The following is a 22,098-nucleotide window of genomic DNA, read 5'->3' as shown; positions in this document are numbered from 1 at the left end:
TCTTGGTCTGGCCCCATGGGCTTCTCTGCCCATGTGCGCACGTGGTATTATGGTGATGGTAAAGTTAACAAGGTGTTTTCATCAGAATGAATTGGCATGCATCCAAGACTTACCAGGTCTAGAACAGTGGTTTTCAATGGGGGCAATGTCGCCCCCAGGGACATTTAGTTATATCTAGGGACACTTTAGGTTGCCACAACTTGAGACTGGGAGGTACTACCAGTAGCTAGAGGGGCAAAGGCCAGAGATGCTGCCATACAACACACAGGACGTCCCAACAACATAGCTTAACCTCGGTGGCTCCTGTGGCTCATTGAGTAGAACGCCGACCCCATATACTGAGGGTAGTGGGTTCGAACCCGGTTCGAACCTGGCCCTGGCCAAAATGCAACAAAAAAATAGCCAGGCATTGTGGCGGGTGCCTATAGTCCCAGCTACTGGGGAGGCTGAGGCAAGAGAATTGCCTAAGCCCAAGAGTTGGAGGTTGCTGTAAGCTGTGACACCACAGCACTCTACTGAGGGCGACAAAGTGAGACTCTGTCTCTAAGAAAAAAAAACTTACCCTGCCCCAGAATGTCAGCATGCAAAGCGGAGAAGCCCTGTTCCACATGACCAGGCAGCTGTTAAAGGGCCGAGCGAGGGGGATGCACTGCACAAAAAGATCATCAAGATGGAAGTGGGAGGTAGCACCTGTGGCTCAAAGGAGTAGAGCACCAGCCCCATATACTGGAGGTGGCAGGTTCAAACCCAGCCTTGGCCAAAAACTGCAAAAAAAAAAAAAAATTAAAATTTTTTTAAAAAAGATATAAGTGGGAGCAAAGCAAGATACCATTAAATATGTATTTTATGCTTCCTGTGTGTAAAAAATATATATAAAATGTTTCTGTACAGATAAATATAGGTGATTCTCAAAAGAAAGTTTTCAGAAATAATATATAATAAACTTAAAGCTAGTTGCCGTTAGGTAGTAGACTGAGGGGCTGGGGCAGGGGCAGGGCTTTCATGTTTCATTTTGTGCTTTCTGTTTTGTTGTGGTTGTGTCATATACATGAATTATTTATGTTTTAATGTCACCAGAAGTTACAAAGGGGAGTGAGGAATTATACATGTACATGTTTAAAACACTTCATAAATTATATTTTGAAAGAAGAATGCTTATGTATATCTTTTTAGTTAAAAGGCAAAATTTTGTCAGCAAGCTGTTATGAGCTAATTGTAATTTTTATTAATATGACTGCTACCTGAGATAGACTTATCAGTAATTCTTTTCCTGCAGTTAAAAAATTTGCACAGGAACAAATTGCTCCTTTGGTTTCAACCATGGATGAAAATTCGAAAATGGAGAAGTCAGTACTAGAAGGATTATTTCAACAAGGGGTATGTTTTATAATTCTTCAAATTTCAAGCTTTTATAATTACATTTCAGTGTTTAAATGTATGCATATTTTTAGATTTAAAGACTATCATAATTGCATAATGAACTCTTCATTTCCTAGCCAAAATGATCTGTTCTTTTTTAGATTGAAGTCCTAGTTAATGTTTATATACTTAAAGATGGAATTCACATTTAAAATTAGAAATACTGTGCTTTTTAAGGAAAACTTGGGAAGTGAGACAGTGATGCATTTCTTTAGGTCAATGGTTCTCAACAGGGGCCAGTTTTGCCCTCCAGTGAACATTTGGCAATGTCAGGAGACACTTTGGGTTGTTGTAACAGGGTTGTTCTGCTGGAGAGCTGGAGGCAAGGGACGCAGCCAGACCCTACAGGGCATCGTGCGGATGCCACAGCAAAGTACTCTCCAACTCAATGCTCCATAGTTAAAAAGCTCTACTGTTTGTTTGTTTTGAAACAGAGTCTCGCTCTGTCACCCTGGGTAGAGTACTATGGCATCATCATAGCTCACAGCAACCTCAAACTCTCAGACTTGAGCAATCCTCTTGCCTCAGCCTCCCAAGTAGCTGGACTGTCGGCTCCCACCACTACAGCTGGCGAGTTTGTTTTATTTTAGTAGAGTCGGGGTCTCACTGTTGCTCAGGCTGGTCTCAAACTCCTGAGCTCAAGCAAACCACCCACCTCAGCCTCTCAGAGTGCTAGGATTATAGGTGAGAGCGCTGCGCCTGGCCTACTTTTTAAAAAAACTTTTTCTTTTCTTTCACTGTTTCTACATCCTCTAGGCTTCTCTGAGAAGTTTTCTGACTTGAGTTTGAAACCTCTCTCTTGAAGTGGCAGTTCTTGCAGTCCAGGCTTTTTAATAGAGACGGGGTCTCGCTCTTGCTCAGGCTGGTCTCAAACTCCTAAGCTCAAGTGATCCTCCTGCCTCAACCTTCCAGAGTGCTGGGATTACAGAAAACTATCTGGGTATTGTGGGGGGGTGCCTGAAGCCCCAGCTACTCAGCAGGTTTAGGCGGGAGGATCACTTGAACCCAGGAGTTTGAGGTTGCTGTGAGTTATGATGTCAGGGCACTCTAGCCTGGGACAACAGAGTGAGATTCTGTCTTCAAAAAGAAAGAAAGAAAGAAAGAAAGAAAGCCAATGTGTAGGAGCCCAAATAGAAGGGTCTGCAGTGAGCCCTACCCGCTACTGCTCATCTCCATAAACTGCTCTTTCTTAGATGCCGCCTCACCCGCCTCTCACCCCTTCGTCCCAGCCCTTTGGTCACCTATCATAATAGCTAACAAAACAGTATTTCCACTTTGTGGGAAATTAGTCACATTTTTAGAGACTCATCATCTCTGACAGCTGTTGAAGACATATAATCAGATAGTTAGCATCCCTCCTGAGTCTTCAGGCACACCCAGATCCTTCCGTTCTTCCTCCCAGAACATCACTTCTGTTCCTCTGGCCATCTCAGTCATCCTCCCCCTCAGCCTGAACTAACAGCCACAGCCCTGACTGCAGCCTGATACGATTCCAAGATTGTCTGGAAGGATGAGGAACATCGTCCTTTCATCTGTTAGCAGCTGTGGGTCTTGAGTACATGTACACACGCTGTCTTTCTGAAGTTGAGAGTACAGTGGAAGGTCCAGTGGTGACTGGTCAGACTTCCTCAGGGTTGTTGGAAGACCTTGGCCAGCATTTGTTCGTGTTTACCAGGTACCTGTGCCTTGTCTAGTGTAAACATGTCCAAATGTCTGCTAACCATCCTCGACCTGCTAAAATGACCCAAGAGGAATGGGCATTCAATTATTTTCCAGGCTAAGAAAAGTCAAGGTAGGCCAGGCACAGTGGCTCACACCTGTAATCCCAGCATTCTGGGAGGTTGAGGCAGGAAGATCTCTTGAGCTCTGGAGTTTGAGACCAGCTTGAGCAAGAGCGAGACCCCTATCTCTATTAAAAATAGAAAAACTAGCTGGGTGTTGTGGGAGGTGCCTGAAGTCCCAGCTACTCAGCAGACTTAGGTAGGAGGATCGCTTGAACCCAGGAGTTTGAGGTTGCTGTGAGCTATGATGCCAGGACGCTCTAGCCTGGGGCAGGGCAACAGAGTGAGATTCTGTCTTCACAAAAGAAAGTCAATGTGTAAGAGCCCAAATAGAAGAAAGTATACCAAATAAAACTGTAGATATTCCCACTGAGGGATATTTTCTTCTGTTTCTTTAGGACACTGAAATCAGTATAAAGGATGTCATGTTGAAAAACCAAAACACCATCTACAGTCTTTCTTTTTTTGAGACAGAGTCTCAAGCTGTGGCCCTGAGTAGAGTGCTGTGGCGTCACAGCTCACAGTAACCTCCAACTCTTGGGCTTAAGTGATTCTTTTGCCTCAGCCTTCCAAGTAGCTAGGACTACAGGCTCCTGCTACAACACTCAGCTATGTTTTGGTTGTAGTTGTCATTGTTGCTTGACAGGCCCAGGCTGGATTCGAACCCACCAGCTCCAGTGTATGTGGCTGACACCCTTGCTGCTGAGCTACAAGCTCCAAGCCACCAAATACAGTCCTTAAGCAGGCAAGAATAGTTCTTAACAAGAAAGGTCATCAGATTATATATATATATATATTATAGAGTATGTATTTTCTCATTCTGTTCGGTTATCCTTCAAAGCATTTTACCTCCATTATTTTCATTTCTTGGATCCCAAAAGGAAACAAATGATAGCATGTAATTTCCTGCATTTCAAATATATATAGTTTCTGTAACAGATTTTGCTACTTATAGCAAAATAGCCATACCAAATTAAAATAATACATGCAAAATTTTAAAGTCGAGAATATATATGATTACAGTTTATCTTTGAATTTGTACTTGCAAGAAATTCTCCGTATAAAATAGCTTTCTTAATCTGTTTCCTTGTTTTTCCCTTAGTTGATGGGTGTTGAAATTGACACAAAATATGGAGGGACGGGAGCTTCATTTTTTTCCACTATCCTCGTGATAGAGGAATTAGCCAAAGTCGATGCAGCTGTGGCAATCTTTTGTGACCTCCAGAACACAATAATTAACAAAATGATTACAAAACTTGGAACAGAAGAGCAGAAGGCCACCTATTTACCCAAGCTGGCTACAGAGATGGTGAGTTGAGATAAGTTGTTGAAATGAGTCTGATCATTTCTAAATTTACAATATTTTCAGGAGAAAAGTAGCTGTGTTATTGACTTTATTATCTAGAAACACAGTGCAACACCATCAATTAATCAAGCAATTCTCAATAAATTAATATTACTAGAAAAATACACTTTGCCTCTCATCTGCCACTTGAAAATTTAGAGAATAATCATCAGACAAAAAAATTATTTCCTTTTTAGGCTCAGTGCCTATAACTCAGTGGTTAGGGCGCTAGCACCCTACACCAGGGCTGGTGGGTTAGAACTGGCCCCGGCTTGCTAAACAACAATAACAGCTACAACAGAAAAATAGCCGGGCATTGTGGCAGGTGCCTATGGTCCCAGCTACTTGGGAAGCTGAGGCAGGAAAATCGCGTAAGCCCAAGAATTTGAGGTTACTGTGAGCTATGACAACACAGCACTCTACTGAGGGTGACATAGTAAGGCACTGTCTAAAAAAAAAAAAATTATTTCCTTTTTGTCCCAGTTATATTCTCTAATACCTTTGTTGATGGTTTCATTTACATTGAGATGTCTTTCTGTTATAATTATTAGAATCAATTTAAATAAACTTCATTGTGTGTTCTTAAGTCTTTGAATTTGTCTTAAACAAATTCTGGCATATGAGGTCAGACAATTACATTCCTGGATTCATCCTAGAAAAAGTGCAACCTGCCTCATTGCTGAGTATCAGTATGGTGACCTTCAGAGTGCTCTGCCTGGGGGGCTATGCACCACTGCCAGCACTTCAAAGCAGTTTTAAAACTCTTTTGCTGGAATGGCCATCAGAGCTGTCATCGTATGAGGTCTACATTTAAGTTTTTGAACTCATCCTAGAGAAAGTGTGACATACCTCACTTGCTGAAAATCACTACGGTCATCAGATAGCCAATGGGAGGACTTCAAAGGTGACCGTAGTGATATCCAGCAATGAAGTCGGTGGCACTTTTTCTAGGATGAATTCACAAACTTAATTGTTAAACCTCATATATTTTGGAAAATAATACTGTCAGAATAATATTACAATTTTGATAGATATAGACTTTTTTAAAAACTAGATAAAGGTTTGATTTATAAATGTCCATTTTGCCATAAGTTTTGTTATACAGAGTACAAATATAGTCATTAATGTCAGTTGTTTTTCTCTTATACGTAGATAGGAAGTTTCTGTCTCTCAGAGGCCGGAGCAGGTAGCGACCCGTTTGCTTTGAAAACGAGAGCTGATAAAAAGGGAAATTATTATGTCATCAATGGGTCCAAGATGTGGATCTCCAGTGCCGAGTATGCAGACCTGTTCCTGGTGATGGCGAATGTAGACCCCAACATTGTGAGTGTGGAGATAAAACTAATCCCTCTTTTCTTCTCATCTCTCTTCTTTTCACTGTCCTCTCTCCATTTCCTTTTTAGGATTTAGCCTGATGTTTTTCCTTCTCGGTACCAAAAATGTTAGATCTCAACTGGCATCTTTTCATCCTCTCATTACTAACGTAAAATAAATATTGTTGACACAATTACTAATTAAAACCAGCCCTCTGTATTTGTGGGTTCCACATCTGTAGATTCAACCAACCACAGAACAAAAATATTCAGAAAAATATTCCATGGCTAGGTACCTATGGCTCAAGTAGCTAAGGCGCCAACCACATACACCTGAGCTGGCAGGTTCGAATCCAGCCCAGGCCCACCAAACAACAATGACAGCTGCAACCAAAAAATAGCCAGGCATTGTGGTGGGCACCTGTAGTCCCAGCTACTTGGGAGGTGGAGGCAAGAGAATCACTTGAGCCCAGGAGTTGGGGGTTTCTGTGAGCTGTGATGCCATGGCACTCTACCCAGCAACAGCTTGAGACTCTGTCTCAAAAAAAAAATTCCACAAAGTTCCAAAAAGCAAAACTTGAATTTGCCATGCACCAAGTACTACTTAGAACGAAGTGATGTATAGGCATCGTATGAGGCTGTATAAGTAATCTAAAGATTATTTAAAGTCTGCAGAAGTGTGTGTATAAGTTGTGTGCAAATACTACTGTATTTTATAATAAGGGACTTGAGCACTTTATATAAAGGACTGTGGATTTGGGTATCCTCAGGGGTGCTGGAACTAGTCTCCCCAGATACCAAGGGATGACTGAACACAGAGAACCATTTTATTACTTATCTCATAATATATAGGAATCTAATCTTTAATGTTGTGGAATTCCAATTTTCTATTTAATAATAAAGAATTTAAGTATTACTTCGGCGCCTGTGGCTCAAGCAGTTAAGGCTCCAGCCACATATACCTGAGCTGGCAAGTTGGAATCCAGCCCAGGCCCGCTAAACAAAAATGATGGCTGCAATCAAAAAATAGCCAGGCATTGTGGTGGATACCTGTAGTCCCAGCTACTTGGGAGGCTGAGGCAAGAGAATCACTTAAGCCCAGGAGTTGGAGGTTGCTGTGAGCTGTGATGCCACCGCACTCTACCCAGGGTGACAGCTTGAGGCTCTGTCTCAAAAAAAAAGAATTTAAGTATCTATTTATTTTAAGAATATTTTGTTCAGTTGGAAAATATACATCTAGCAAAATGGTAAATAAAATGGCAAATTTTAATCTTTTATCTTTTCATTAATGTATTATTTAAAATAAATTGCTAAAACTTTAAAGTATATAATAAAATTAAATTTAAAATATGGAATGCTCATCATCTTGTCAAATTACATGTATAACAGTAAATTTAATGTCATTGACAGTTTCTGAAAAAGTGAAAGGAGCGGTCAGGTACTTGAGTTTGGATTGAATGTCCTTCATTCCCTCTTGTTTCATAATGCCCGTGTTGTCATTCTGAGTACATTAGTATTTATTGCCAAAGTCTATTTTTAGTTTCCTTTTTACTTTGAGTTCTTTAGAAACAAGGGATTTTGTAAGGCTAAGTGGTAATAGCATCTTAAATCTTCTTTTTAAGGGATATAAAGGAATTACCTGCTTCTTAGTGGATCGAGATAGTGCAGGCCTTCGTATAGGAAGAGCAGAAAACAAAATGGGGATCCGAGCGTCTTCCACGTGCCCTTTAACGTTTGAAGATGTCAAGGTCGGTATCTTAGAATATTCGATAAAAGACTGATGTGAAAAGAGCTTGGCATCATAGTAGGTGTTCAAGAGAGGTGTCAAAGTATCAAGGGGCAACAAGCACTCACAGGAGAATATTTTGTGAAACTCCTCAACAGTGCACTTAAGTCATGACTGAACACTCGTTTTACAACAAAAGTTTAGGCCAGGGGTGGAAATCTTTCTGCCCAGCAGCTGGCCTCAGGAGCAAATGTTGAGAATTAACGCCATTTATGTTTTACAACTTACATACTTCTGAACCATTTATACTTTTTAACTTGATCCTTGAGAACCAAAGGTGGCTTCGCAGAAGGGAGTCTGGTGTCAGTGCACCAAAGGCCACAAGATGGCGATGTTGCGCAGCGAGAGCAGAAACCAGGCAGGCAAAGCCCACAGTTGAAAGTCTCTTAGGAACAGATTGACGGAATTCTTAGGCTTATGCTTTAGAACTTTCTGTGGTAGGGCAGGTTGTGGTGGGTTTTCCACCACACATAGTAGAGCTTGATCTTTTTGTGCATGGGTGTGGGGGTAAAGGGAGAGTTGTCATCTTTACAAATGGCATTTTGGGTCTCACCATTTCACTCCAACTGCCCTCCTTGTACTTTGCCTGGTCTTTCTTCTCCCCCGTACCCTCTCCCATCTGTCCACAAAATGCACAAAAGTGTATTTTTTATTATTGCTGGCCTTAATTTTTAAGAACTGTTTTTGTTCGTTTCCTCCCTCCTCTTTCTGTCCCCTCTGTGCACGCACATACACACCCCTCAGTTGGTTTTGGAGACGCTGAAGAGCCTCAGCAGATGAAGGGCTTACTACTTTAGATTTTGCAAGGCCTTACATGTTTTTTATGATGTTATCTCACATTACAGCATACAGGTAAGAATTGGGGGGAAAAATATTTCTGTTATGGATGAATGTGATCCGATTCCCTTTTTCTAGATCCCTTCATCCTTTCAGCAAGTTAGGCAAGGCTTTGGAGCATGCAGTGTGGACAGCGTGGATCTGGGTACTTTCCCTCTGAGAGCTGTGAGGAAGCAGTGTAGAGGGAGATGCTGAGATGTCAGCAAGTCCTGAGAGGGAGGAATGTCACACAAATTGAGTCTTTAAGTGCTTTGAAAATAGATGAAAATGAATACAGTCAAATTAAATTGAGAACTAAGTGCTCATTTGTTTTTTCAGGTTCCAGAAGCTAATATCTTGGGACAAATCGGCCATGGCTATAAGTATGCCATCGAGAGTCTCAATGAAGGTAGAATAGGAATAGCTGCACAGGTGAGTCGCACTGTAGCTGTTCCACAGTGAGAGGCAATTAAAATGGAAAACGGAAAAACAATGCAGTTAAGACCAATGAGTATTTGGAAGCTCGTGAACACAAGATGGCACCCTCCCCTTACTTGCGGCTTCAGATTACTTCTTGCAGATTCTGTTTTGGGCAATTGTGGAAGTGTCCGGAGAACTAAACAATGGCCTAGCAATACCAGTTTTTCTGAATAAATATTATTCAATACCTGTACCAATAACATCTAAAATGTATTGAAAATTAAAAATGTTTTTTTTAAGAAACCAATTTTTCAAAGCATGAAATTATGGAAGAAATTTTTAAAATTAAGAACAAATAATATTTATTCTACAAAGTGTTCTAAAAGTTACCCCTAAAGTCAACATATGTAGGAAGAATGAGAAATTGTAGTTAAATGTACCTTTATTTACAAAATTTGATACATTTTACAAATATTTTTTATAGTGAATATTTTATAAATAAAGGTACATTTAGCCGCAACATTCCATGTTCTCTTTGCATGGTGATTTTAGGGGCAACTTTTGGGATACCTTGAACTGTGGAGAAAGAATCTGCAGATAATAAATAGATTTTGTTGCTTAGTGTTTTTACAGGTAAAAATCAGACAATGTTTTTTGGTTTTTTTTTTTTGGTGGCATATGAAATAAAAGAGCCACAATTAAGTAATATACATAAGATGAAAACTGTTCCACTTTTTTAACAAAATTTGTCCTTTACGTGGTATAATGCTATTACATTTTCTATTAAGTGATAACAATTTTCTAGATTAATAAATGAATATCTTTGATGTTATTATAAATAACATTATTTGTATTTGTTTATTTTTAATCAATGAGTATCCAAAATTTAAGAACTGTGGCTTTTACATTTTGAAGATATTTCATATATAACAGCTGTTGGAATAGACATTGTTTTCAAACTATAGCCTGAGGGCCACGTGTGGCCCCCTGGGTATTTTTGTGGCACCTGCCTGTCCTGCTTAGCAACTGACTGTCCCAGGGCCCACAGTCCGGCCCTCCAACAGTTTGAGGGACAGTGAACTGGCCCCCTGTTTAAAAAGTTTGAGGACCCCTGATTTAGACTCTAAATTTTTTTTTTGTGCTGCTGTTACTTTGCAAACAAATTATTCTTAGATCAAAACCTAACCCTTTCCCACAGAGTTAAACAGTATAGTACTAAAGAATATTGGCTTATCAATTCTTTTTCTTTTTCTTTTTTTGGAGGCAGAGTCTTACTTTTGTCGCCCTCAGTAGAGTGCTGCGGCATCACAGCTCACAGAAACCTCAAACTCTTGGGCTTAAGCAATTCTTATGCCTCAGCCTCTTGTTTTTTAAAGACAGGGTCTCACTCTCCTCAGGCTGGTCTTAAACCTTTTAGCTCAGGGCAATCCACCCGCCTCAGCCTCCCAAGTGCTGGGATTATAAAGGGGCTTATCAGTTCTTTTTAAAGTTTTTCTGCGATTTAACTTGGTTAGGACTGGATCTCATTATTCCCAAACATATAAATAATATAGATGTTCTGGCAATAAAATACATGGCCTGAGCTTTAGTCCGATTACTCCAACTTATCTTATAACCTAATTAAAAGTTAAGGTCAGGTAGTTACTCTGTCTGGGTAGATGCCTTTTAGAAGAGGAGGGACATCCACTATAACAGTGAACTGAAGGCATCCATCCTCGAAACCTTGCAGGTGGAGTGAATTTAATTCTTCAATTTTATAGTGGAAACATTGTACTCAATAGGAAAACCTATTTTAATCCACAACTGATAATGTCAGCCTTCGTGTCAATATGGAATGTTACTTTAAATTTTTGTTATAAGGATACAGTGACATCATCTTATCTCATAGCCAAAAGGGCAGTGAGTCTGCTGCCTCATTTTTATTTGGGGTTTGTGGGGACTTTTTAATTTTTTTTTAATTTTTATTTATTTTTATCTTGGAATATTATGGGTTGGTTACATAATTTGCTTTTGTACAGTTTATTTATTTATTTTTTTTTGTGAGATTAAGTCTCAAACTGTCGCTATGGGTAGAGTGCCATGGCGTCAGCTCACAGCAACCTCAAACTCTTGGGGTTAAGCGATTCTCTTGCCTCAGCCTCCCAAGTAGCTGGGACTACAGGCCTGCCACAACACCTGGCTATTTTTTGGTTATAGTTGTCATTGTTGTTTGGCAGACCCAGGCTGGATTCAAACCCGCCAGCTCTGGTGTATGTGGCTGGCTCCCTAGCTGCTGAGCTACAGGCACCACCTGTCTCTTTAAATTTTAACATAATATTCTATTCTCTAGGAAGTTCAAAATAAAAGGCTAAAAGAAAATCTGAATGAATGTTAATGAAATATTGATGAGTTTGTGGGTATTTCCCCAAAAAGCTTTAACTATTGATTTTTTTTCTTTTTCTAAAACCTACAAAGTTTGACATAATTGGATAGTGACTTAATGGCTACCTAATGTGGAAATTTAGGAATCATTTTTAAGCTTGAGTTGTTCAATAGAGATGAAATTTGATTAGCAATGAGACAGTTCAGCTAAAATTATCACCATGTCCTGATCTGTTTCTTCAAGCATGTGAATTAATGCTTTTACCAGTTTCTCTATCACTTGTTCTCAGCCCTAGTTGTGCATTAAATCAACCAAGGAGTTTTTTAAATGCTGATGCTTAGGCTCACTCTACCCCCAACTGTCAAGATTTAGACTCAGTTTTTAAGCAAGGGTTTCGTTGTATTTGGGGGGGGGGGTGGAGAGTTGAGACAGAGTCTCACTTTGTCACCCTCAGTAGAGTGCCCCGTGGCATCATAGCTCACAGCAACCTCAAACTCTTGGGCTCAAGCCTTTCTCTTGCCTCAGTTTTTCTATTTTTAGTAGAGACAGGGGTCTCGCTTTTGCTCAGGCTGGTCTCAAACTCCTGAGCTCAGGCAATCCACATGCCTCGGCCCCCTAGAGTGCTGAGATTATGGGTGTGAGCCACCACACCCAGCTGAGGAGCTGTTACTAGCACATACCTCACCACCTGGGCATCTCCTGTTCTTCTCTTACCCCAGCTATTCAATTTAGGTGTGAAAACAATTTACAACTTGGATAATTAAAAGCATAAACTTGTGACAAAGTAAGAAATTCTAATATATATGTGTGTATATATATATATATTTTTATTTTTTTTTTTTTTTAACAGATGCTGGGACTGGCCCAAGGATGTTTTGACTACACTATTCCATATATGAAAGAAAGAACACAATTTGGCAAAAGAATATTCGATTTTCAGGTATGGAATTATTAGATTCTTTCTACTGTGCTGGATTCTCCCAGCTTCCTATTATGGAAAAACTGTGTTGAAGAGAGATGGAAGGAATCCCCTCAAGGAGATTTTAGTGGCAGAGAGGTGGGAAGGAGTAGGCTTCATGACAGGTATCTGTGAATGCCTTGATCTTTTCCAAGGGCAGAGCAGTGGTCCTTGAAGCCCGGCTATGGTGTGACCCGGGCACGTTGGAGAGACTATAGCCTCGTCTCCTCACTGCCTCAGAAGTTCCAGGGCAGAGCGTCTGGACTCAGGTCTCCTAGGTTCAAATCCTGCTGCTTCCACCTAGTAGCTTTAGGCTGTAGGCAAGTTTTCTTGCCTCTCTGAGCTTCAACTACCTTGTCTGTTAAATAATAACTACTTCCTTATTGTGTTTTTTTTTTCTTAAGATAGAGTCTCAGTCTGTTGCCCTTGGTAGGGTGCTCTGGTATCCTAGCTCACAGCAACCTCAAACTCTTGGGTTCGTGATTCTCTTGCCTCATTTTAGCTGGGACTATAGGCACCCATCACAATGCCTGGCTATTTTTAGAGACAGGGTCTTGTTCTTGCTCAGGCTGGACTTGAACCTGTGAGCTCAGGCAATCCACTTGCCTCCACTACCCAGAGTGCTAGGATTACAGGTGTGAGCCACTGCACCTGGCCCCTTCTCATGTTTTAAAGTAGGTATGTATGTATAAGATATTTCTCACATTGTGTAGGTAGAACAAGTGCTCAGTAAATAGTACACTTGTTATGAGTCCCCTATTCAGTCCAGAACCGTGCAGTAATCCTCCAAGGACTAACTGTACTTTGACACATATGTCTTAAGAAGCGATGGCCCCAACCCAAGGCCATGGACAAGTAGCTATCTGTGACCTATCAGGAACCAGGCTGCACAGCAGGAGACAAGCAGTGTGCAAGCAAGCAAAGCTTCATCTGTATTTACAGCCACTCCCATTGCTCACATCACTGCTGGAGCTCTGCCTTCTGTCTGATCATCTACAGTATTAGATTCTCACCAGAGCACCAACCCTACCATAAACTGCACACGTGAGGGGTCTAAGTTGCATGATAATTGTGAGAATCTGATGCCTGATGAGCTAAAGTGGAAATGTAATGTGTTTGAATCATCCTAAAACCATCCCCTGTCCCTAAACTGTAGAAAAATTGTCTTCCATGAAATTGGTCCCTGGTGCCAGAAAGGTTGGAGACCACTGTTAGAGAAGAACCAGTTTCCTGCCATAAATGCAAATAAGATGCAATCAGCCGGCTTGGTGCCCATAACTCAGTGGTCAGGGCACCCGCCACGTACACCAGGGCTGGTGGATTCCAACACAGCCTGGGCCTGCTAAACAACAATGACAACTACAACAAAAAATAGCCAGGCATTGTGGCGGGCACTTGTAGTCCCAGCTAAAATTCCAAAATAATTACTTTACATGGTTGCAGAATCTTCTAAGCAGCTCTAGGCTTCAAGTACAGTTTCTTATTACACTACCAGCTCTGCTGTGCTGCATGGTCTGCGGGCTTCTAACAGTGAGTAGGCATCACACAAGTATGCTCAGATTGCACACATGCATACTGGGCTATAGACATGCACGGCTGGTTCAAGACCCAGAAAGACTGAGTGTCGCAGGCCTGGCCAGTGCCTACCACCATCCCGTCTTATGCGTGGGAAACTGAGGCATGTAAAAGTTGAGTCTCCAAGGTCACATAGCTACTATGGTACCAAAATGACAGGGTTTTGTCTTGGCTCCTACTCTAATTCTCATTTCATTATAATAGAGCCCTTGCTCAGAGCCAGCTACGACAAAGATTGTAATGAAAGGGACAAAATGTAAAGACAGTTTTAAGAGAAGTCTTTGATCTCCCTGTACACAGGAAACTGTTCTGTGTGTATCTGTATATTACATGTAGATGCAAGAGATCAATTGTACTAAGACATAATCACAATGACATTTTTAGAGATGCCTTGTGCGAGTAATTTAAAGAAAACTTAGAAATTTGATCTTAAAAAGCAACATTATGTGAAGCTTTCATTAAAGTTAGGAGGGTTTTTCCCAACAACTTTATCTCATTAGAGTGATTTGGTTTTTGTTTTGCCTGTGTTCATTCTCACCTTTCTGATCTCTGGACTAGAAGGTCCCTGTGGGGAGGGACCAGGCCTGTTCATCTTAGCTCTTTCAGATGTTTATTCAGCACAGATTTATTGAGCATGTTCTTCACGCCAGGCCTTGTGTTCTCAACACAGTTAGGGAACCAGAACTCAGCAGTGGTGAGGTCTCATGGGGCAGGAGACGTGCCTTACTCACTTCTCACGGTGCCTGTGTGGGAACTGGGAGAGGCAACACGTAGAATATCGAGGTGACCTCATGGAGGAAAGGATTTCATAACCAAGGCACAAGAAGGACTAATCATAAAGATAGGTTTGGTGATAAGACTGGTATATGTCTTTTCTTCAAAAGATGCCATAAAGTGAAAAGATAAACCAGAAGGGGAAAGGTGCCCCTACTCTGCACATAGGTTTGTGGGTGTCTCTTATTATGCTTTATAGCCTTCATAACCTACATGTGTTATTACATATCAAATTTTTGTACATGTCAAATGTTTCAGAAAGGGAAGAAGAAATCTGTTAGATATTTAGGAGCAGTGTTATTTTTCTCCAGCTTTTTCCTGAATTTTAATTACAAAAAGCCATTCCTGGGATTACTGTGTGATTGCCTTAATTCTCTGGCTCAACATTCATCACCCCTGATTATAATTACTTCATTACCTGTTCTTCCTGTCGGACTGTATAAATCATGAAAACAAGGAATTCTGACTGTCATGTTCAGCATGATTCCTCCATCACTAAGCCCGGCGCCTAGACCAGTGTTTTTCAACCTTTTTTATCTCGAGGCACACTTGAACCTACAGTTAAACTTCCCCAGCACACTTAAATTATGTTGATCCAAAAAAAGAGTAAAGGAAAGAATATACTTACTGTGCTTTGAACTCCTTTCTAAAATAATTTAATTAACGATCTCTAAAAATTTTCATGGCCCACCTAAGATCTGAGGTACACGGGTTGAAAATTACCGGTCTAGCATTTCATAGCTGCTCGTGGTGTATCTGAATGGATGGATAGATAGATTAGGCAAGAGAACCTTTCCATTTGTAATAAACATCTGTGCCTAGTGTTTCCAGGAAATTGTTTATAACCATAAATGTTAATATTTGTATTCTCACTAAGTTCGTTTCTTTCATTGACAAACATTAAGTGTGCAGCTAATCATCCTCCAAAATTTCAGGATGAGGGTAATTGGTGCTTCAAATATTCCTTTATTACTTTGCAGCTAACATCTTATAATGCCTTGGGGCCCTATGCAAAATCAAAATTTTCTTACTCCAAGCAAATAAAGAATATAGTCAAAGTTTTTCTATGCTGGGGTTTAATTTAAGCTCAATTTTGATCATAAAGAAGTGAAAATGATTATCAAATGCTGCCACAATGGACTCTAGGAGGCTGAGGTGTGTGGATTGCTTAAGCTCAGGAGTTAGAGACCAGCCCAAGGAAGAGCGAGACCCCATCTTTACTAAAAATACAAAAAACTAGCAAGGTGTCATAGTGGGTGCCTGTAGTCCCAGCTACTCAGGAGGCTGAAGCAGGAAGATCTTTTGAATCCAGGAGTTTGAGATTGCTGTAAGCTATGATGCCATGGTACTCTACCCAAGGTGATAGACTAAGACTCTGTTTCTTAAAAAGAAAATGGTTATCAAATGTAACAGTTGAGTTTTTATTTTACTTATGTATTTGTTTGAGACCGAGTCTCACTCTGGCATCATCACAGTTCACAGCAACCTCAGACTCCTGGGCTTGAGCAGTCTTCTTGCCTAAGTCTCCTGAGGAGCTGAGTCTCCAGGCATGCACTACTACTCCCAGCTAGTTTTTTTTGTTTTAGATTTTTTTCTATTTTTAGTAGAGATGGGATCGCTCTATTGCTCAGGCTGGTCTCAAACTCCTGAGCTCAAGCAATCCACCTGTCTTCACCTCCCAGAGTGCTAAGATTACAGGCGTGAGCTACCACACCAGCCAACATCTTAAATTTTGTGATAATTTATTATTTAAATCTTAACAATTGTGAAGAATTTGAACTTTGAAATTTTTCCAAGGAAAGAGGATTTAATAATATTCATAGTCTCATATTTCATTTTAGATTGCAGACTTTAAAGTATTTTAAAGCAATGAATGTGAATTTCCTTTAGAGTGTACTTTGAGTCTGCCAGTGTTGTGTGTCCAGGCAAGACTTTGAGGATGAGTTGCTTTTTAGAAATCATAATTCTCTAACTGGGGCCTGACTGTTACAGGGGCTCCAACACCAAGTGGCTCTCGTGGCCACCCAGCTGGAAGCTGCGCGGTTGCTGACGTACAACGCTGCGAGGCTCGTGGAGGCCGGAAGGCCATTCATAAAAGAAGCTTCCATGGCCAAATACTATGCATCAGAGGTAAGAAAAAAAAATCCAGACACCCCCACACATCCATAGTTGAGCTTCCTCTGAACGATGGTGTCGTGTCTATCATTTCAAGTTGGGGCAGAGTGAATGGTGTGGAAGATGTCTTCATAATACGAGCAAATGAGATTAAAAATACCAAGAAAAGGCTGTCTGTGTCTTTAATACTTTCTACTCACATGTTCGCATTCTGTATTTAACACATTAGACTTTGGCTGGAGAGTTCAGCCAAACCATAGGGTACCTATTTCCCAGCATCAATGATAGGTTTGTACATTCCATGGCTTTCAAATACCCGTTTAACCTCTCCAGCCCCTGAATTTCATCTCCTCCCTCACCTTCTCTTCTCAGTTCCAGACTAATATATCCAGCCTCTTTGTTGCCTACCCACCTGTGCAGCATCAGAACCTGAAGGTCCTCCCAACACCCTCCTTTCCTTATCTCCCAAGTTAAATCAATCAGTTCCCATGGATTTTACTCCTAAGAGATTATTTTTTTTTTGAGACAAGAGTCTCACTATTGAGAGTGTATGGCATCACAGCTCACAGCAACCTCAAACTCTTGGACTTAAGCGATTCTCTTGCCTCAGCCTCCCAAGTAGCTGAGACTACAGGCACCGCCACAACACCTGGCTTTTTTCTGTTACAGTTGTCATTGGTGTTTTAGCTGACCCAGGCCGGGTTCAAACCCTTCAGCCTCAGTGTATGTGGCCGGCGCCCTACCCACTGAACTATGGGCCCTGCCCCCAAAGATTTCTTGACTCTGTATTTCTCTCCTCTGCTGCCACCTGTCTAGTCCAGCAGTGTCATTTCTTGACCAAACTCCTACAATCACCTCACTGCCCTCTTGGCCCCTGTGGTTTTCCCCAAGGCAGACCCTCCCTTTTCAAAGTGTCTATGAGACAACGTCTCTCTCCAGTGGCTACTCACAACAAAAGGAGCTAGATTTGTATTAGATTCCTATCTCTGCTGCATCAGATTGCCCAGAATGTAATGGCCTACAGCCGTTCAGCTTTATTCTCTCCTGGATGTCAGACATCTGAAGTGGGTCCCGCTGGAATAAGATCAAGGCATGCTCAGGGCTGCCTGTGTGGACGTTCTAGGGGCGAATCCACTCCCAGCTTCTAGAGCAGAGCTTCTCAACCTGTGGGTCGCAACCCACAGGAACTGTATTAAAGGTCCGCGGAATTAGGAAGGTTGAGAACCACCGTTCTAGAGGCTGCTACATTCTGTGACTCATAGCCCCTTCCTTTGTCTCAAAGCCAACAACGTGGCCTGTTCAAATCTCTGCTCTGCTTCCTATGTCCCTGGTCACATGGCCTTCAGTGAGGAAACCTCTTTCCATTATTAGGACCCTTGTGATTAGACTCACTCACATAATCTGGGGTAACCACCCGATCTCGGGGCCTTAATCATGTCTGCAGAGCTCTTACTGCCACGCAGGGCAGCATATTCACAGTTTCTGGGGATTGGGGCGTGGACATCCTCAAAGGGCCTTTATAGTATTCACCCTGCTCACCACTTAGTAAGGTCAGCCTGCCCCTCCATTCTCTTTCCCAGCTTGCCCTGATTCCAGCCACTGGGTCACTCAAAAGACCTTGAGGTTGAGGAGCCCATTCTTCTATGGAGCATTAATCAGATAACTTCCTGCCTTCTGGAAATGTTACATAGAAGACTTTACAATGCCTAAGTTATGGTTTCAGGTGTGATTCCTTCTTATTTTGTAGATTGCGGGGCTAACTACTAGTAAATGTATCGAGTGGATGGGAGGAGTCGGCTATACCAAAGATTACCCTGTGGAAAAATACTTCCGAGATGCAAAGATTGGTAAATAGATACTTCTTACATTTGACTTTGCCTCTTTAGAAGTTCTGGCTATTTTATTTGTCCATTTCGTGTTACTCATACCCAGATAAAGGCAATTTTAACCTCTTCAGTGTGTGTCTATTGGCGTTCTTGTGGCTGTGTGTTTTCCCTATCTCTTCTTTAAAGGGGGTGGAGGGCTATGTTTGTAAAAACATCAAATTGCCTTTTAAAATACCTCAGTAGGGGCGGTGCCTGTGGTTCAGTGAGTAGGGTGCTGGCCTCATATACCAAGCGTGGCAGGTTCGAACCTGGCCCCAGTCAAACTGCAACCAAAAAATAGCCAGGCGTTGTGGTGGGCACCTGTAGTCCCAGCTACTCAGGAGGCTGAGGCAAGAGAATTGCCTGAGCCTAGGAGTTGGAGGTTGCTGTGAGCTGTGACGCCACAGCACTCTACTAAGGGCCATAAAGTGAGACTCTGTCTCTACAAAAAAAAAAAAAAGAAGGAAATGGAAATCACCAAACTGGGGTGGCACCTGTGGCTCAGTGAGCAGGGTGCCGGCCCCATATACCAAGGGTGGTGGGTTCAAACCCAGCCCCGGCCAAACTGTAACAAGAAAATAGCCGGGCGTTGAGGCAGGCACCTGTAGTCCCAACTACTCAGGAGGCTGAGGCAAGAGAATTACCTAAGCCCAAGAGCTGGAGGTTGCTGTGAGCATAGAGAGCAACAAAGTGAGACAGAGTAGCTGAAAAAAATAATAGGGCAGCACCTGTGGCTCAAAGGAGTAGGGCACCAGCCCCATATGCTGCAGGTTGCACGTTCACACCCAGCCCTGGCCAAGAAAATAAATAAATAAATAAATAAATAAAATAATAAAATAAAATATCTCAATGGACGTTTTAGTAAAACTGCAACAAAATCTATCTTAATTTTTGTTTTGTTTTGTTTGAGACAGAATTTTACTATGTCACCCTCGGTAGAGTGCTGTGACATCACAACTCACAAAAAGCTCAAACTCTTGGGCTTAAAAGATTCTCTTGCCTCAGCCTCCCAAGTAGCTAGGACTACAGGTGCCCACCACAATGCCCAGGTATTTTTTCCTTGTAGTTATCATTGTTGTTTAGCAGGCCTAGGCCAGGTTTGAACCCACCAGCGCTATGTTTGTGGCCAGCGCCCTAACCACTGAGCTATAGGCACTGAGCCAAAAAATTTACCTTAATTTTTAAAATTTTAATGTGTTATGATTAGTGTAATTTAAGGCTGATCTTTGAGAGAACATTCTAGTGTCAGAACCTAAGTGCCCAATAAAGCCTGAGCCCTTCAGTGTTCCATGGCTATATAGGAAACTAAACACCGGCTCCAAAAGTGACCAGTTCTTAATAACCCCCTGGAGTTCATGAATTAATACATACTGGTTTGATGACCAAAATTTTCAATTGTTCAGTACTGATTCTAGACGCCTATAAGCCAAATGGAAGATTGTTGTCTCTTATCAAAATTACTTTGACAAATAGTACCATATTTAGGGGACAGTGACTATCACTGGTGACAGTTTTATAACATGCAGAGATAATGTGCATAGAGCTATTTCTAATAGACTCTTAACCATGGCTCTCTCCTGTTACTTCTGCTCCCCTTTGTTTAAGGTACAATATATGAAGGAACTTCCAACATCCAGCTGAACACCATCGCGAAGCACATCGACGTGGAATACTGACGTCCGCAGGACTGTGACTTCTTCTGGTGTCATTGCTGTCAGAGTTTTAACTGTTGTGCCTTGCTGGAGCAGTAAACCTCCAGAGCATTGAAGTGTTTTATGTGAGCCCTTAGCTGCGGTGCGGGGGGCAAGTCCCTTTAGATTTTACCTTTTCAGTCTGCTAAGGCACAAGCGATCGTTTTGTAAACTGGGGAAGACAAGCAGCCATATTTTCTTCAAAACTAGTTTTAAAGTTCTATACATATTTATAATGTTAGTCTAATTTCAGAGTGTAGAAAAGTTTCACCTCATCAGCATTTGGAAAAATAAAACCAGCCAAACTACTGAATTACTTCTAGAAGTAGTTATTTTACTAATATATTCCTATTAAATCTTCATCTTGTGGCATCAGTCAGAGAAATATGTTAGAGGAGGAAATTTTTATTCATTACTTTCTTCAGATCTCAGTTGCTAAATGAGGTAAAAACTGATTTAAAAACACCTATTTAGAAAAATCTAAAACCTAGTTTTAAATATGAGAATGGATGAAAAATAAGTATGTAACTTTGCAAGTCATATAATCAAGAAAACATTCTTTTAACCATGTGAATGCAGCAATATAATTTGTTACAGTGGTTGATCTTTATAAAAGATGCAGTCCCTCAGGAGGTCATTTTAAAACCAGGTCTCTACATTAGTTTTCAAGTATAAGGTTTAAGTAGTTTGGTTTAAGAGTCAGAAAATACTCAATACAATATTGTAATAATATGCACAGGTTTTTAATAGTAACATTTCTTTCTGTATTTTAATTGAAACAGTGTTATTTCCTCAAATTTGCTTATTGGGCTTTATCCTGAACAGTATCAGAACTTGGCTCTTGGCTGAAAGATTCTCAAGAGAGAGATCTCTTGCATAAAGAAGGGTATCAAAAATCTCATAAGGAATGGGGAGGGGAGTTGTAGAGCTTGAGAAAGCGTATTCAATATTAAAATAATTTTATATTTGGGAAGGCAAAAATAAATCTGTTGTTTTATAGTGCAAATTATAAATAGGAAAAAATTAACAAAATCTATAGTTAGGCCCTTCTTCAGTATTAGGGAGGAAGAGACCCCTGGAGGCACAGATTCTGAGCCCCTCAGTAGGGAGCCTGGGGACAACAGAAGAGGGGGATTTTCACATGTTCCAGACAGTGGACATGAACAAGGTCCCAAAGCTCATGCAGTTGCTTTAACACATTCATTACTGTTAAATGGGAAGCATTTTAGTACTTCAATGAAACAGTAATGTTTATTAAGAAAACCTGATGTTTTCAAAGTAATTTTGCCTTGTACTCTCATTTTTCTTGAAGTGAATTAATTTCTACAATGCAAATCATAGTTAAATATTCACAATTGCATAAATACAATCGAGATAGGAATTACATTAAAATATTAGAAGAAGTAAGGACCTATTTAGACCTTGGAGCCAAAGAGATAACGTCTACTTGACTTTCAAATAGGGAGATGATGAAAACCCACTCATTTGGTCTTTCAGAATAAAAAGCCAGTAATCTGATAAGAAAAGTAGGAGATGGATGAAATGCCCTACTGGGGCTTTAGACATCTGTAATTTCTGTGATTATGGGAAAGAGGTGGGCTTGACAGATAATGAAGCAGAAGCCGACACTAGTAGGAAGAATCCCACCTTCTTCCTGTGGATTTATAAACACACAAAAGTGCAGTAAACCTTGTGTTCAAATGAGCAGCATCAGTCAGCGCCCTGTATACATCTAAACCTGGAATTTACATTTAGTACTAATAAAGTTCTAATTTTGTGCATGTTCACAAAGAACAGTTAGAATTATATTGTGCATAATAGTTAAGATATGCACCTTAACTAGTGAATCAGCAAATGGTTTAAAAATGTGTTATTTTG

The 22,098-nt window shown here is 40.9% G+C and overlaps 1 protein-coding gene across 1 annotated transcript in view; it reads left to right on the top strand.

The window, feature by feature from the left end:
• ACADSB (acyl-CoA dehydrogenase short/branched chain) overlaps window positions 1-21,898 on the top strand; it is a 47,102-nt gene extending 25,204 nt beyond the window's left edge. Inside the window, exons 3-11 of the mRNA XM_003794082.3 lie at window positions 1,277-1,377; window positions 4,303-4,509; window positions 5,698-5,868; window positions 7,481-7,606; window positions 8,800-8,892; window positions 12,093-12,182; window positions 16,542-16,679; window positions 18,412-18,511; window positions 20,135-21,898. Coding sequence (XP_003794130.1) covers window positions 1,277-1,377; window positions 4,303-4,509; window positions 5,698-5,868; window positions 7,481-7,606; window positions 8,800-8,892; window positions 12,093-12,182; window positions 16,542-16,679; window positions 18,412-18,511; window positions 20,135-20,205 — 1,097 coding nt within the window. The 3' untranslated portion in view covers window positions 20,206-21,898. The remainder of the gene's footprint in view (window positions 1-1,276; window positions 1,378-4,302; window positions 4,510-5,697; window positions 5,869-7,480; window positions 7,607-8,799; window positions 8,893-12,092; window positions 12,183-16,541; window positions 16,680-18,411; window positions 18,512-20,134) is intronic.
• Window positions 21,899-22,098: the final 200 nt, after the last annotated feature.

The sequence above is a fragment of the Otolemur garnettii genome, unplaced genomic scaffold (genome assembly GCF_000181295.1).
Source record: "Otolemur garnettii isolate 467f Iridium unplaced genomic scaffold, OtoGar3 scaffold00075, whole genome shotgun sequence".
Classification (NCBI taxonomy): domain Eukaryota; kingdom Metazoa; phylum Chordata; class Mammalia; order Primates; family Galagidae; genus Otolemur; species Otolemur garnettii.
The sequence above is the reverse complement of the archived record's forward strand: the minus strand, read 5'-3'. Positions and strand labels throughout refer to the sequence as shown.